At 39.3% G+C, this 16,712-nt stretch overlaps 1 protein-coding gene across 4 annotated transcripts in view; it reads left to right on the top strand.

Moving 5' to 3' along the window:
* The window catches only part of SYCP2 (synaptonemal complex protein 2), a 66,175-nt gene that overhangs the window by 31,240 nt on the left and 18,223 nt on the right, over positions 1 to 16,712 (top strand). For all 4 annotated transcript variants that reach the window (XM_044986594.1, XM_044986596.1, XM_044986595.1 and 1 more), the window contains exons 26-35: positions 1,119 to 1,155; positions 6,391 to 6,464; positions 6,568 to 6,625; positions 7,448 to 7,503; positions 8,147 to 8,195; positions 8,558 to 8,732; positions 9,950 to 10,017; positions 11,627 to 11,809; positions 14,289 to 14,490; positions 15,419 to 15,672. In XM_044986594.1, coding sequence (XP_044842529.1) covers positions 1,119 to 1,155; positions 6,391 to 6,464; positions 6,568 to 6,625; positions 7,448 to 7,503; positions 8,147 to 8,195; positions 8,558 to 8,732; positions 9,950 to 10,017; positions 11,627 to 11,809; positions 14,289 to 14,490; positions 15,419 to 15,672 — 1,156 coding nt within the window. The remainder of the gene's footprint in view (positions 1 to 1,118; positions 1,156 to 6,390; positions 6,465 to 6,567; positions 6,626 to 7,447; positions 7,504 to 8,146; positions 8,196 to 8,557; positions 8,733 to 9,949; positions 10,018 to 11,626; positions 11,810 to 14,288; positions 14,491 to 15,418; positions 15,673 to 16,712) is intronic.

A 16,712-nucleotide genomic window follows, 5' to 3' on the forward strand; every position in this document is an offset into this window, starting at 1 on the left:
TTAACCCCTGCATCTTCGATAGACTTAGTGGGACCAGTTGTTGCTCAGCACCTTTGAGAATCGGGTCATAAATCACAATTTAAATAAATTTTATATTTATCTAATTGTGAACAAATGCATCAATATATGTTGTAAAATTGGTTATGAAAATTATTTCAAAAAATGAAAACAGTAAAACAAAATAACTTGAGGTTATGTTTATATCATAACTCATGATATTTGGCAGTTATGGGTTTGTAACTTAGTTCATTTTAAGTACTATTTGTTTGCAGGCAGTTCCTGCCCAGCTCTCCCTGGAATTGATTCTCTTCTGCTATGCAGAAATGGAGAATGCTAGGAATTTTGGGCATTGGAATGTATAGTCAATGGTTCTGTGACTATGCAGATTTTCAGCACTACCTATCCCAGTATGTTAGGGGTGCAGACGTTGCTGCCTGGGGATGAAGAATTCTGGGATAAATTTTTCACCAGTGTAGCTCCCCGCTACTGTATCAGTTTACACTGCAGAGAACTGGGGCCTTTGTTTCTAGTGCAGAAAACCTACACAAAGAGCGGTGACTTGGGGGTAACATTTTTAAGAGCCTAACACACTGAAATCAATGGGAGTCTGGCACCTAGCTGTGTCTGAAAATCCATCTAGGCATTGAAATACCTTTAAAAATCTGACAGGCTCCATGAAAATTTTACTCATAGGCTCCTAAATCACTTAGTTTAAAAATTTTATCCAAAGCATTGAAAGTCAGTGGGACTTTGACCCTTGTGGTCTAATTCACTTTTGAAAATGAGACTTAGGCTTAAGTCACTTAGGCTCTTTTCATAATTTTATCTTTTGAGCTTTGTGCAGTAATGAGAATTTGGGCCTATTGGAAAAAAAATTGAAGTTGCCTGGATTTGGCTTATAATTGTGCAGTTTGTTTGTAGACTACGTTCTAAGTTACTAGAATTTTAAGACATATTTTTACTATATAAAGTCATGTTATCTTAGAATCTGTTATTGAAGAATGCTGATACACTATACAAGCAAATATTTTCTTATCTCATGGTTTTCATTTATGTTAGTAATATATTGAACACATTTTTGGTATGCATTTGATGGTATTTGATTTATTTTTTTTTAGGTCATGTTTAAATAAGTCTGGTTTCAAAGTCAGTAAGGTACATTTACTGTTTTTGTTTTTTTTACATAGAAATTTCATCTGAAAGTTGATATCTACTAGAATCTACGATAAAATCTTGTTGTTCATAGCATTTTTCATACTTGAAATATCTCAGTGTACTTTAGAAAGCAATGAGGAATAAAATGATATAAAAATATGGTAGTCGGTAGATGCTCCACAATAGTTCACTAGCATTCCTGAATATGAAATCTCTCTTCTTTAAAAAGGACTTTTTTCCAAGTCACAGGGTTTATTCCCAGTCATTTTAAAAAATGATAATGGACTATTTAATTTGCATCTCCATCTGTATATCCAAGAGTGACAGGCATATGGGACCATAATTTTAACATCCCATCCAAAACTGGTACATTGCTGCACCTAGCCACCTTATTTCTTCACAGCAGTGTCAGTTCACATGTTGGTGTGTTTTTTATAGCTATTCAATAATGCTTAATGTGATTCCTTAATAATACCACCTATAACAGAGGCGGGCAAACTACAGCCTGCCTGGCCCCTGAGCTCCTGGCTGGCCCCGGCCGTCCCCTGCTGTCTCCTCTCCCTCTCAGCCTCAGCTTGCCGTGCCAGCAGCGCAGCTGGCTCCAGCCGGGCGGCGCGGCTCAGGAGCAGATTTGCCAATGAATGCAGGGTGCCCTAGCACAGGCCCCCCCAACAACAGGGGGACCCAGGGCTGGGCACTCAGGCAGCTCAGCACCAGCACACCCCCTCCAGGGGGGAGGGGCTGCACTGTGGGGGGCGGGAGTGCGGGTAATGTGGGTGGAGGACTCAGGAGAAGCACCAGGCGGCTGCGCAGCCGGCTGGAGAGAAGCGGCACTTTGAAGGGGAAACCGCCGCTTCTCTCCAGCTGTGCAGCTGCCCCTGCTCCTCCTGAGTCCTCTGCCCATGTTCGTAGGGCCACATTCTGATAGGGGCTGGGGCGGGGTGGTGAATGAGGGAGAGTTCCAGGGGGTGGTTAGGGGCAGGGGGTCCCGGGAGGGGGCAGTCAGGTGACAAGGAATGGTGACGTTGTCAGTCAGGTGACGTTGGATGGGTTGGGGGTTTCGAAAGGGGCAGTCAGGGGGCTGGAAGTGGGGAGAAAGCTGTTTGGGGGGGCACAGCCTTCCCTACGCAGCCCTCCCATACCGTTTCGCAACCCCGATGTCGCCCTCGGGGCAAAAAGTTTTCCTACACCTGACCTATAATAATAGTGACTGATACTTATATAACACCTATCAGCAAGAATTCTCAAAATTCATGACAAATTTTACAAACTAATTTTGTGACAAACTGAGGTGTGAATCTATCCCACAGTAGTCTGTTGCACACTAATTGTCTGTGTCCCTGCAGATGTGCACTAAAAGTTCTTCAAGTGCTTGTTCATGTCGATTCCAATCAGGTGTGTGCACACATACACTTGCACGGTAGCCAGAAGATTTTTCTCATAGCCGCATCCTTCGGGTTGGTCCGGGCACCCCCTGGAGTCGCACCTTCATGGCACTCAATTTAGAACCCTGCTGACCCACCACCCCCTCTTACCGCCAGTGACGGTAGACTGGAACTTCCAGTAGCCCTTGCTTTAGCAAGCACGTTCAACTCCAGTTGTTTGTATATAGTTAGTTTATCTTAGTAGTTATTGATTAGAGTTGTTGGGGGTCTCTACCCCCCTTCCAACCCTCCAGAACCATGGTATGCCATGGTCCCCGGGATTTAACAAACTGTGGTCAGCACGAAGCACATGCTAAAGAGTGATTCACACTCCGTGTTTATGGTGCCTTGAGGAGGATCACCAAAAGGATCGCTGTAAGATCTGTCGTAAGTTCCGCCCTAGAATTCTTAAAGAAAGGGAGCAGCGGCCTAAAGTGATCCTCATGAAGGCAGCTCTAAGCCCCCATTCGGATCCGGGCTCAGGTGGCTCGTCTCCTAACACTTCCTTGTCGACGACGAGTGCCCCAGCACCGTCACCAAGTTTGGTGCCAAAAAAGGACACCTCCCGGGATGCTCGGCACCAACACGGCATCTCCCGAGGTCTAGCAGAGAGCAGGCACCGGTCTCACTTGCTGGCACCTCAGAAGAAAAAGAAGCCGAAAAGTCGGTCACCTCCGGCTAAATCTAAGGAAGGGAAATCCCAGGTGGGCCACAGCTCAAAATCCCTGTCAAGGCAGTTGAGTCTGGGGCCCCCACATTCACCGGTCCCTGCGGGCCAGCAGATGCCACTTCCTTCAACACCGGAAGTTTTCGAAGTTTTCGAAGCTGCTCAGGATCTGCTGCACCTTACGGCAATCCTACCCTGCCCCTAGGTGCAGTCAAGAGGGAAGCTGGCAATGATGTCCAGGTATTTCCCCCTCTCCACGACCTTCAGCACCAGCCCACTCTGACAGAGAGCCTAGTAGCTCCCCAAGCTCTTGATGCTCAAGGCACCAAAGCTCAGCTCCTCCATGATCTTCAATCTCGGAGTCAGAGTCTGACTCCTACCACTCTTGGAGGAGTAGGAGCTGATGATCGAGGTCAAGGTGAGACAGACCAGAGCCCCAGGTGTGGCCACCGCAGTGGCAGAATCCACCACAGTGGCCATTCTGGACCCCCTGGGCCTTTCACTAAAGCCAGGGAGGGAACAAAGGGCACTGCTCCACAGTGTCTTCGGTGGTCTCAGTCACATTCGTCCTGATGCCAACTGTGCAGCTCGCCTCAGCACCTATCTACACGCTAATGCCATTGGCTCCATCACCATCGCCGGCACTAGTGACTCTTTCAACCTCGGCGCCCACAGCATTTTCAGCACTGATGATGACCTCGGCACCGACAGCGGCATAGACAATGGCCCAGCCACCTTTGTCGGCTCAGGCAGCTGGTTTGGCACTGGCTCCTTCCAACACCGAGTTCAGCATTGACAGCCCTGGCACCAACGGGCACTCCATCAGCACCAACGTTCCCCTGAGATTCCCAAGAGTCGGAGGACCCTTTGGGAGCTGATGGCAGGGAGCATCTGCTGCTTATAAGAGTTTCCTCCTCCTCGTCTTCAGACGAGGCATTGGCAGGCACAGCCATAGCCTCAGAACTTGAGGACAACAGGGTGCTACATCAGTTGCTGCGAAGGCCTGCTTAAGATTTGGGCATTAAGGCTGAGGAGCTGGTTGAGGAGGCTGATCCCATGGTGGATATCCTCACCCCCTCAGGTCCTTCTCGTATTGCCCTACCACTTATTAAGACTATTGTGGGTACCATCAAGACCTTGTGGCAGACTCCAGCTTCCTTGCCACCCACTGCCAAGTGCAACGAGAGGTGTTTTTTCATGCCCTCCAAGGGGTACAAACCTTTTTCCTCCTCCCACTTCCTGACTCTCTTGTTGTGGACACTGCTAATCAGTGTGAGCAGCAGCGTTTCTAGGAGCCCTCCCTTAAAAAGAGGGAGGCTAAGCAACTTGACCTTGTCAGGAGAAAGGTCTACTCTACGGGGGTCTTCAGCTCTGTATTTTGAACCAGCAGTCCATCATCAACAGGTGTTCTTATAACACCTTCTAACCCTGTGGTCAGCCGGTTCTTAAAAGGGCTCGACAGGCTATACCCTAGCGTCCATCAGCGTGTCCCTGCCTGGGACCTCAACCTGGTCCTTTCTAGGCTCATGGGACATCCCTTTCAACCATTAGCAACATGCTCATTGCTCTACGTCTCTTACAAGGTAGCGTTCCTGGTAACAATAACCTTGGCCAAGAGAACCTCAGGACCCTAACATCAGAGTCTCCTTACACCATGTTCTATAAGGACAAGCTTCAGCTCAGGCCCCACCCAGCTTTCCTCCCAAAGGTTGTGTCGCATTTCACATCAACCAGGACATCTTTCTCCCAACGTTCTACCGTAAGCCTCATTCCAGTGGCAGGGAGCGGAGTCTCCACTCTCTGGAGGACCACAGGGCACTAGCTTTTTACATAGAGAAAACGAAACCGTTCAGAAAATCGGTCCAGTTATTTGGGTCAGTGGTGGACAGAATGAAAGGTCAGCCTGTGTCGTCATCAACACATCTCGTCATAGATAGCATCCTGTATTTGTGAGTGCTACAACCTGGCAGGTGTTCCTGCACCTCCAATCACCATGCACTCCACCAAGGCGCAGGCTTCATCAACAGCATTCCTGGCTCAGGTTCCACTCAGGAAATCTGCAGGGTGGCGATGTGGTCCTCCATACATACTTTCTCCACACACTGTGCGATTACCCAGCAGGCCAGAGACAATGCAGCCTTCAGACAAGCGGTGCTTCAATCAGTGGAAGACTTCGACCTCACCACCTAAACTTGGGCTTGTGATTCTCCTGATTGGAATTGACATGAACAAGCACTTGAAGAAGAAAAATGGTTACTTACCTTCTCATAACTGTTGTTCTTCCAATACCCAGCCTCCTTCCCCTCTGTTGGAGTAGCTGACAAGAAGGAAATGAGGGGGTGGTGGGTCGACAGGGCTTTATCTTGAGCACCATGAAGGCGCGACTCCAGGGGGTGCCCGGACGAACCGAACGGATGTGGCTATGGGAAAATCTTCCGGCTCCCAGGCACGTGTGTGGGCACACAACTGATTGGAATGGACATGAACAACACATCTCAAAGAACAACAGTTAAGAGAAGGTGAGTAACCATTTTTTCCTTAGTGTGCTTTGATCTACCTTGTTTTGAAAAGGGGGTGATCAAAGCTCACTAAGGAATGATTAGTGTGCATCAGTAGGGTCTTCATGGACAGTTAGTATGCAGCAGGCTAGTGCGGGGTAGATTCACACTCTTCTCAATGTGAACTAAATGTTCATGGAGACAAACCCTTACCATACAGCATATAACGGAATCATTTAATTTATGACTGAAGTTCATTCTTCGATGATATGGAAGATTATACAGCAGTTTAAAAGATACCTTTTAAGAATACTTTATCCAGATCAAAATATGTGAGAATAAGTAGGAAAACATATTACTCAAATGGAATTTGGGCATGGTACAGAAACCAACACTGTTATTTTTTGAATAAGTACCATGAGATTTTTAAGGGCCACAGATGATGATTTTACATCTCAAAATATTTCACCTCCAGCAGCCCTGACCCCTAATACCATATTTGAATATTGTAAGTTTAGCGAGATTTAAATTCAAAAGCAACTAATTTATCACCCGTGCTTCTTTTAAAGAACTTGCTGATGTATTGATGTCTATAGATTAACATGTTTTGAATGTTAGACCTGTGTAACTCTTTTTGTATGCATAGGAAAAAGTTCAGAATAGAAGCTGTAGAAACGTAAAAACTACAGCTGTGCTTAATATGACTACAGGACATATTGTGTAAGTATCTAGTAATTTTGTTTGAAAATGTTTTAATATCCAATTATGTTAAGAATATTCCTTGATTCACTAACTAAAGCTTTATTTGTATCTGTTTCGACAGGGATGATGTCTACAATTTTAACTTAAGTGGATTTGATGAACCTACGATAAAGCTTGGAGTAAGATTCCAGTAGTCTACATTAATGCAAACTAGGAACCTTTTAGTTCGTGCCCACAGCATCCACATTTAGGAGTTACAGCGCAGCACTGTGGCATACACTGCTGTTCACAGCCTTGTAGTCCGAATTGTAGGGCAATGTAGACAAGTCCTGAGAAAGACTCACCTCAGAATAACTAATAGCACAGTGGTTAGGGCACTCACATAGAAGGTGGTAAGACATGGGTTCAAGTCTTTGCTCCACATTAGGCAAATGTAGGAAATTGAACCTAGGTTTCCCACATCACGGGTGTATGCTTTTTAAACAATGGGCTGAAAGTTATAAGGGGGAGCACCACCTCCTCTGTCTATATTGTATGGGTTTAGACATGCTCTAAGTCTTTTGAAAGGGAGAAGAGTGGAAATTCATGGAAACTAGCTCTCGGTGCCATGAAATCTGGCAGATCCATCCTCTAGCTTTTCCACTCTGCTACCAACTCTGTCATTAGCAGAAACTATGATGTAGTAGCATACTTACTAAGTACAAATTGGAGAATATGGGCCAATTTATAACTCTTAAGAAAAAGTTTAAAATATGCATATAAAAATAGTAACATGACTTATGTGAAATCTGGGAATTTTGCATTAAAATATTCAAAGAGAAGATGTGAAATATTCTTTGATGTGTAAATTGACCATTGTAAATTATTGCAAACAAGAAATTTTGTATTTGGAGTAAAAAAGGCTTAGTGTTACTCTTTGCATGAATAACGAATGTATTTTATATAGAACCATGGAAGATACATTTGCAATTATTTCTCATTTATTTGTACTTACATTTTAGGTCCAAGAATTACATGTTACTAACCTGAAAGCTAGTACAAATCTGACAGAAAAAATGTAAGAATGTTACATTGCATTATAATCATCTAAAAAATATCTTTTCCTTAAAGATGTTAATAATGAATAGTTTTGTTTGCATTCTCCAACATTCCCCTATGCCAATTAAGATAGCAGGTGCAAGTCCTTCTAATAGATATAAACAGGAAAAAAACACTCTTGTTGTCTCACTTTCCCTGTAAAGTGAGCTGGCATAACTTCATCATTTATTTTCCTTTCTTCAGCAAGTAAAGGCAGCTCCAATGGCTTCCTCAGCTGCATTTTGTTTTTGGTTGTTGTTTTTTTTAACTGTTTTCCTTTGGCAAATTTCTCCCTAATTCTTTCATTTTCATCAGATTACCAGTTTAATGTGTGGTATTTACTAATGAAGAGAGCTTCCTCATGGAGCACTCTGGGGAGGCAACCTAATGGTTGCAGTGTGTCTAGTTGTTGTGTGTCCCTCTTTGCCTCAAACTAAGAGGCTGTCAGGTTAGATTTGAAAGTGAACTGTGGTTTCCAAACTTGCCAAAAAGAGATCAAGTGCATGTGCCTCATAATCCTCCTCCCACACACATACATACCAGTAGCAGAAAGATGACAATAACCTCAGCAGATGTCTTCAGCTTTGGATGTATTTATTAATGTAAATATCTCTTTGTTTAAGGAATCCTGATGAAAACAAAAGTACCACCCAGAAAAAAGTAGATAATAAAGTAAGTTTCTTAAACTCAGAGAAACTGATATTAAAAAGACCAGATTTTCAGTATGGAAAATAACCATTCTTTTCCCTTAAAATTATACAAAGAATTATAAAAACTGTAAGCCATCTTTCCACTCGCATGGTCCTTTTCTTGAATGGAGGTGGAACTGCCCCTTGACATAATTTAAAGCAGCCCGAAGTTATTGAATTTAATACTGTGAAAACTCTTGTAAAGATAGGCCTTTAGACTTGATTTTTGTAGCTCAAATGCTTTTTATGTCTAGAAATACCACATACTTTTAGGTAAAAATTGTATTATAAATCAAAACAGAAATAAATGACCTTTAACTATTTTTGTTTTGTTTGTTTGTATAGAATAGAACGAATAAAAATAAGAAGCATCTCTTTAGTGACACTGACACAGAATACAGAGGTGATGACAGCAAGACGGATATCAGTTGGCTACGAGAGTCTAACAGAAAACCTAAACCCCAGCTAGTAGACTATAGCAGAACTAAAAATCCGAAGAAATCTAAAAGTATAGAAGCAAGTAAGAAACTAATTGTTGAACATTTAGGGACTGCATTTCACTTACCTGTAAATAGTTCTTAAATTATTTAATTATATTTGCCATGCATAATATGTTGTGTGCAGTGTGTCTCAGTTCATGGTAACTGCACCTGTGGTCCCGTGAGGGCAACCACTCTAGGTTCCCAGCTCCTCAGCCGCCACCTCTCTTGGGCAGAGACCAGCAGTTTCTCCTTCCTGACCAACAGATCTGTGATATTCCCAGCAGTCCAATCTGCCTGAAAGGCCAGCGTCTTCACTATGTTTTCTCTCTGCAGTCTCTGCCCAGTGTATTGCCTGTAGTTATAAGTTACCACACAGCTCTTTATAAGCAAGCACATTCATTCTTCAGGTGAAAGCATTACAGAGAAAATGTAATTAAAAACAATAAAAGAAATACAAGCATGCTAAAACGCTTTCTAGAGGTTACCCAACTCGAACCTTGGGCTCTGGTAGATGCCATTCCTTAAAATCCACAACTGTGTTTTCCTGTGACTATAAGTACATAATTTGTCTCAAATTCAGAACCAGAACAATCATGAATAGTTCTGTCATTCCTTTCTGCAGCTTAGGCTTTTGATCTTGGCCTCAAGTAACGGGATCAGCAGATGGTGGCTCACTCCTCAGTGTGTAGCTTCAAAAGGTTTTTTTGCATTCACCTCCCCTTAAATATCCTCCAGGAAAACCACTTAAAATTTTTTGTTCCAGAAGTCCATTCTTGTCTGGCACCTTGTTTAAGATAATCCTTTGAACCTCCAAGTCTCACATCTGTCATCTCTCCCAACTTGAGAGCTTACATATAGTCCTAGCCCACAATAATACATGAAATACAACAGACTTCAAACATATTTAAACTTAATTAAATACAATCAAATACAAATACCTTCCATAACCTATGGATCTACCTTGTTTTGAAAAGGGGGTGATCAAAGCTCACTAAGGAATGATTAGTGTGCATCATGTACTTATCCTCAGTATTTGTGAAGGTGAATATTGTAAAAAAAATTTTTTTTTTAGGACAAAAAGAATTCTTTTTAGCAAAACTGTACTACTGTCCGAATAGTAATCTGAAAGCAGTTTAATGCATTGATAAAGATCTGTGGGTATATACATGATACCTTGTTCTAACAATCAAAATTGTAGATTGTCAACATTTTTTGGATATTAGGCAAGTTTTCTAAATGCTATTGATTTTAACAGCATATACGTTCCGTGACCCTGCATGTCTGATGGATAGATCTGAAGGAAAAAAAACAAAAAATAAAAAGGTAAAGTAAAATTGCAACTTAATTTTAATAGATATTTTAATCTATTTTAATTGACCATATGATTTATTAAAATATTTGTATTAATTCACTCTTAACTTTCAACAAAATCTTTTCAAATTCACAGCCAATTAAAATGGTTCTGACTCCTTTAATAATACAACAGAGCCAGTTACAATTCCTATTCCCTAATAATACTAGCTGAGAGTTGGAATGATTATGGCATTTTGATGCTTGCATTTTGTTTTCTAAGATGTATAATTTTTTGGTAATAACTAGTTACTGATTAATGGCAAGACAAATTGTTGTATTTAATTATTCACTTTTTCAGTGATTGGATTAGTTAAGATAGCTTCTTGCCTCTGAATTATTCACTGCATTATAATACCTCTGAATTGTTTGTAAGATTATTTAGAAAAATGATAAACCTAACTAAGTATAAAAGCTATAAAATGAAAAAGTCATACACCTCTACCTCAATATAATGCTGTCCTTGGGAGCCAAAAAATCTTACTGCATTATAGGTGAAACCGCGTTATATTGAACTTGCTTTGATCCACTGGAGTGCGCAGCCCTGCCACCCCAGAACCCTGCTTTACCGCGTTATATCCAAATTCATGTTATATTGGGTCACGTTATATCGAGGTAGAGGTGTACTTGAAGTTACATTTATAAATAGTTTATAAATCATTAATAAATTATTACAAGATGTTATAAATATGTTACAGATAGGAGTATAGATGGTTATAACCATATTAGTGGACAACATTATAGATGTTTGCAAGCCATGGTTCAAAGCAATCTATTGACCTGCTAGACTTTATAACAATTGATTAAACCAGTTATTAAAACCTCTATTAAGGCTTTATAAACTATTTATAAGTACACACTTAATATAAAGTGTGACAAATAGAAAATAATGTGATAGCTCGGTGTGTGCATTAAATAATACAAAATTAAATGGAGAGTTTGTATTTTATGGCAATTTTATGTCAGTCATAAGCTTCAGTCATTTTGATATAGATCAGGACAGGCGTATCGGGCCTATAGAAACTATATTGTCATAACTAAGAAGGAGGATGGAGAAACATTCACTCTACTCTCATCCTGAAGTCTTCTGTTGTTTTTCTTGGCTCTTCTTTTTACTTACGTATAACACCTAGCAGTAGATCATTATCCTTCAGTTATCACAACTTACATTTTCAGCTGTTCCATTTAGAAGTCCATGGAACTTCTAGGTTGTCCAGTTCAATAAGTATATTCTGATCCTTCTCTATCCAGGAGAATGGAGAAGAGGGAATCTTTTCAATGAGTAATTATTCTTTAGCTTGTTAACCTTTCAGGTTTTGTCTTGGCCAGTGCTAAACTACCATCAAAGATTACTTGCTAAATTCATCCCTCCTGAAGTCAGTGGAGCTACATAAGAGGTATATTATTGCCCCTATGTTCTGTACAATAAACATGTAAAATTCTAAGGCTAATATGTGCTTCCTTTTTTCAAAATACTGTAGCTAGTTCCTGGTACATACAACATGGTGGTGTGCAATTGGTTATTTTCCATAGTTCTTGTCATTAGAATCTTCAGCTTACATCAACATTATTTCTTCCAAAGGTACCCATTAGTAAAAAACAAAATACAAAAGCTGATGAGAGAATAAAACAGACAACCAGACCAAAATGGCCTCGAAGAGCAGCATTAGCAAAAAAAAGTTATAAGGATTACTCAAATTCAGAGTCAGAGAGTGAACAGGAATCTTCACAGTGCTTACATAGGAAAGAAAAATTAAGAGTACAGGTAAACAGTATTATTGATCTTCTGCAGCATCTTTATGAAAGTAGGGCCCTAATTTTCAAAAGTGGCCACTGATTTTAGGTGCCTCAGATTTTGAGTGCCCAGGTTGGAGAACCTTGAGCTCATGGGCAGCGGATATAATAGGCACTGCTGCCGACCTGCCGCCCGACACCTGGGCCGCGGTGGCCTCAACCCTTCCCTTCCGGGCTCAGGCCCTCTGGAAATTACTCCCTATTTCTTTTTTCCCTACTCTAAAGTAGTACATAGATTTATACATATAGAACCTTCTGTACTCCAAAAACATATGTTTTAGTGGGTTTTTTAATTTTATTTTAAAAGCACCTAAGCTGCGTAGGAGCCTAAAAGTTCCTAAGTAGGCTCTTTTAAATGACTTAGACACTTTTTTGAAATTTTAACATTAATCTCGTTAAAACAGAAAATATGTTGACCTCATAAAAGAAGTAGGGCTGTCGATTATCGCAGTTAACTCAGGCGATTAACTAAAAAAAAAAAGTAGTTGTGATTAATCGCAGTTTTAATTGCACTGTTAAACAATAGAATACCAATTGAAATTTATTAAATATTTTGGATGTTTTTCTACATTTTCATATATATTGTATTCTGTGTTGTAATAGAAATCATGTGTATATTATTTTTTATTACAAATATTTGCTCTGAAAAAATGATAAACAAAAGAAATAGTATTTTTCAATTCCCCTCATACAAGATCTGTAGTGCAATCTTTGTCTGAAAGTGCAAATTACAAATGTAGATTTTTTTTTTTGTTACATAACTGCACTCAAAAACAAAACAGTGTAAAACTTCAGCTCCTACAAGTCCATCCACTCACTCCTACTTCTTGTTTAGCCAATCTCTGGGACAAACAAATTTATTTACATTTACAGGAGATAATGCTGCCCGCGTCTTATTTACAATGTCACCAGAAAGTGAGAACAGGCATTAGCATGGTGCTTTTGTAGCCGGCATTACAAGGTATTTACATGCCAGATATGCTAAACATTGGTATGCTCTTTCATGCTATAGCCACGATTCCAGAGGACATGCTTCCATGCTGATGACGCTCGTTTAAAAAAAATGCATTAATTAAATTTGTGACTGAACTCGAGAGAAAGTTGTATGTCCCCTGCTCTGTTTTACCCGCATTCTGCCATATATTTCATGTTATAGCAGTCTCAGATGGTGACCCAGCACACGTTGTTCATTTTAAGAACACTTTCACTGCAGATTTGACAAAATGCAAAGAAGGTACCAATGTGAGATTTCTAAAGATAGCTACAGCACTCGACCCAAGGTTTAAGAATCTGAAGTGCCTTCTGAAGTCTGAAAGGGGGGAGGTGTGGAGCATGCTTTCAGAAGTCTTAAAAGAACAACATTCCAATGTGGAAACTACAGAACCACCAAAAAAGAAAATCAATCTTCTGCTGTTGGCATCTGCTGCTTTGGATTGTTATCGAGCAGAACCCGTCATCAGCATTGATGCATGGCCTCTGGAATGGTGGTTGAAGCATGAAGGGACATAGGAATCTTTAGCGCATCTGGCATGTAAATATCTTGTGACACCGGCTACAATAGTGCCATGTGAATGCCTGTTCTCACTTTCAGGTGACACTGTAAACAAGAAGCGGGCAGCATTATCTCCTGCAAATGTAAACAAGCTTGTTTGTCTGAGCGATTGGCTAAACAAGAAGTAGGACTGAGTGGACTTGCAGGCTCTAAAATTTGTCATTGTTTTATTTTAGAATGCAAGTTTTTTGTACATTTGTAAGCTCAACTTTCATGATAAAGGGATTGCACTACAGTACTTGTATTAGGTGAATTGAAAAATACTATTTCTTTTGGTTTTTTACAGAGCAAATATTTATAATAAAAATATGTGAGCACTATACACTTTGTGTTCTGGGTTATAATTGAAATCAATATATTTGAAAATGTAGAAAACATTCAAAAATATTTAAATAAATGGTATTCTATTATTGTTTAACAGTGCGATTAATCATGGTTAATTTTTTTAATCTCTTGACAGCCCTAAAAAGAAGAATACATTAATACATTTGTTGAATGCCTAAATCAGTTTGGGATCAATTAAGCAATGGTGTGTTATAATAAAGTACTGACGAAGTGAAAAAGAGATTTCACTCTTTTTTTTAATATTTTAATATTATATCAAATAAAATTTATATACTGGATTAAACAGTTTCTGCAACATGACAAATATGCTCAAATCCCAGTGAAGTCTATGGGAGTTGAAGACAACTAGGCACGTTTGAAAATCCCACTAGGTGCCTATCTGCATCTTTAGGCACCTAAATACTTTAAAGGGGGAACTTGCCACCTCTCCAGATTAGACCATGTGTCTGACTGGACAAGTAGATATATTGTACTGTATACTTATCTATATATACACATGTTTTAAATCTAGTGTGTTTTAATGTAATGCTTATGTAGATTTGTGTACCTCTAGCAAGAGCACAAAAATGGCCAAAACAAAGCTGTGAATCAACACAAGGAACTACAGAACAATGTTTCTACAGAGCCAAAAAAGGGAATATCAAGAAATCAACAGCAAATATTTACTAAATCAAAAGATCCTATAAAACAAAGAAAATTAGAAATGTCACCAGTAGCCTCACCTGAAAGCCCAGCATCTGTTGAGACGATGAGATGTGTGTATTATTTTGTATTTTCATTTTTAAAGTTGTCAACTCCAGTTTTGGATATGAATTAATTAATGTCTCTCTGTAATATCAATTCATTCTAAATAATTGCTTTAAAATATATATACACTATACCCTCTTTGCATCCATTTAATGTACATTATATGTTAAAATGCAGAAAATACATAGGTGTGCTGTCATCATTGTTATAGATATTATGGTTGATATTTCATACGAGAGTGTAATAGAAATACAATGCATCAGTGAAAAGAACAGTTTGTAATGTACTTTCTATTAAAATATACTATAATGATGAGCAATGCTAAGTAAAAGCAATTTATTTCTTGTTGTGTAGACTTTAAGGACAAAGCACTTGCATGAGAGTAACTCAGTTGTGATATGCACATTTATTTCTAAATATCCATCTGTGCCATATGAAAGGTATAGCATTTTATTACAAAACCCAAATATTATATGATCATGGGCAAATACATGTTTTTTCTTTATATGGTCAACACTGGAAGTTCCAGTATTTATTTTACTTGACTGCTTATTCAGTTTCAAAGACAGTTTTTAATATGAAGGTATGCCTTATTAAAGGATAGGATTTTCATGGGGAAATCCCAGTCCATTCAGTTTTCAATTCTTTTTTTCTAACACTATGGCCTGTATTTTCTAAAAAGTAATATAGTTCTTAGGTCAAATCCGGACCGTTGAGCACCCACAACTCCTGTTCAAGGTAACTGGAGTTGCAGGTTCTCAAAGACATTCAAGACAACCCCTTGAAAGCCAGCAACATGACTTTGTGGCCATCCTTCCATGGAACTCTCAATGACATCAATGGGAATTCTGTACACAGAGAAGACTTGTGATATGAGGTATAAAAGAAAAAGGTGTTAAGGCCTAATATCGTCAATTAAGTGTTTATACTTACTAGGTGCTGAAAAAATACCTGAGGAAGCATTTACTCAGGAACATGTTTCCTTGAAAAGATCAACATCATCATATCTTCAGGACTCAACACCAGAAAAGAGGGAATCCTTAAGCATTGTGAAAGGAATTTCAGATAACAAGCTTTATACAACAGAAAAGAATAATCAAAGTATACATCTAAAACAATCTCCTGAAAATGTCAAAAAGTTGGTATTTGGAAATGAAAGTTTATCACCAGTTTTAAGTCCAATTTCTTTGGTAAGAATTTAAAGTTACTCTTTACAATTATTTCAATGTCTGCATTATCTTAAGTAAAGTATACAGTATTTATTAATTAATCAGAACAGCTTCATTTGGGTGTTTTCTGGGTAACTGATTTAGTCTATTTATAGTGAATGAGAATTACTTCTGTTTAATAGGAATAGAATTAGTATGCCATTCTGACAAGAAAGCAGGGCTGTAGAAGGTGGTTACATTGTATTCAAACAGGTACTTTTGTAAGTGCAAAATTCCATGCTCTTTTTCAAAACAGAAGTATCCAAAAAGAGATTTAAAAGATGGAACATAGCACAGATATGATAAATATAATTTATATTATTTTATATTTATGCGGTTCAAGTATTTAATTTTAAGATTTGTTGTATTGTCTCTTTTTTACTTGATGTCATGATTAGGACAGATGCATAATCAAGAAAATCAAGTAGTGAAATAGGCTGTTCTAATCAGGAATACTAGTATAATAATCATGGGAGGAAATTTACAATAATACAAATAGTATTGCTAAGAGGTCCCAACCAAGATTGGAGCCGGCCCCCTTCTTTTAGCTGCTTTATATATACATAGTAAGAAGTAGTCCCTGCTTCAAAGAACTTGCCATCTAAATAGACAAGACAAAGGATGGGAGAAAAGAAATTATTCCCATTTTACAGATGAGGAACTGAGGCAGCAAGAAATTAAGTGAGTTGCTCAAGGTCATACAGGAAGTCTGTAGCAGAGTTGGGACCTGCACTCAGAACTCCTGAGACCCAGGCCAGTGTCTTACCCACCAGACCATCCTTTCTTCTCCCTCACATCTCTGTTTACTCATTGGTCAGTAGAAACAAACACTGATTTCCCCAAGAGAAATAAAACTGAATATCTTCCACACAATGTATTTATATACATTTGTATTAATCAGAGTTATCATTCAGTTGCACATGTCCATTTCAGTAAAGAGGTGCCAATGAAAATATCCTCCTGTATGTATACTTTTCTTTATCTCCAGATGGGGACATGAATTTGAGGTTTTCCCTAACCCA

This window comes from Mauremys mutica, chromosome 13 (genome assembly GCF_020497125.1).
Source record: "Mauremys mutica isolate MM-2020 ecotype Southern chromosome 13, ASM2049712v1, whole genome shotgun sequence".
In the NCBI taxonomy this organism is placed as follows: domain Eukaryota; kingdom Metazoa; phylum Chordata; order Testudines; family Geoemydidae; genus Mauremys; species Mauremys mutica.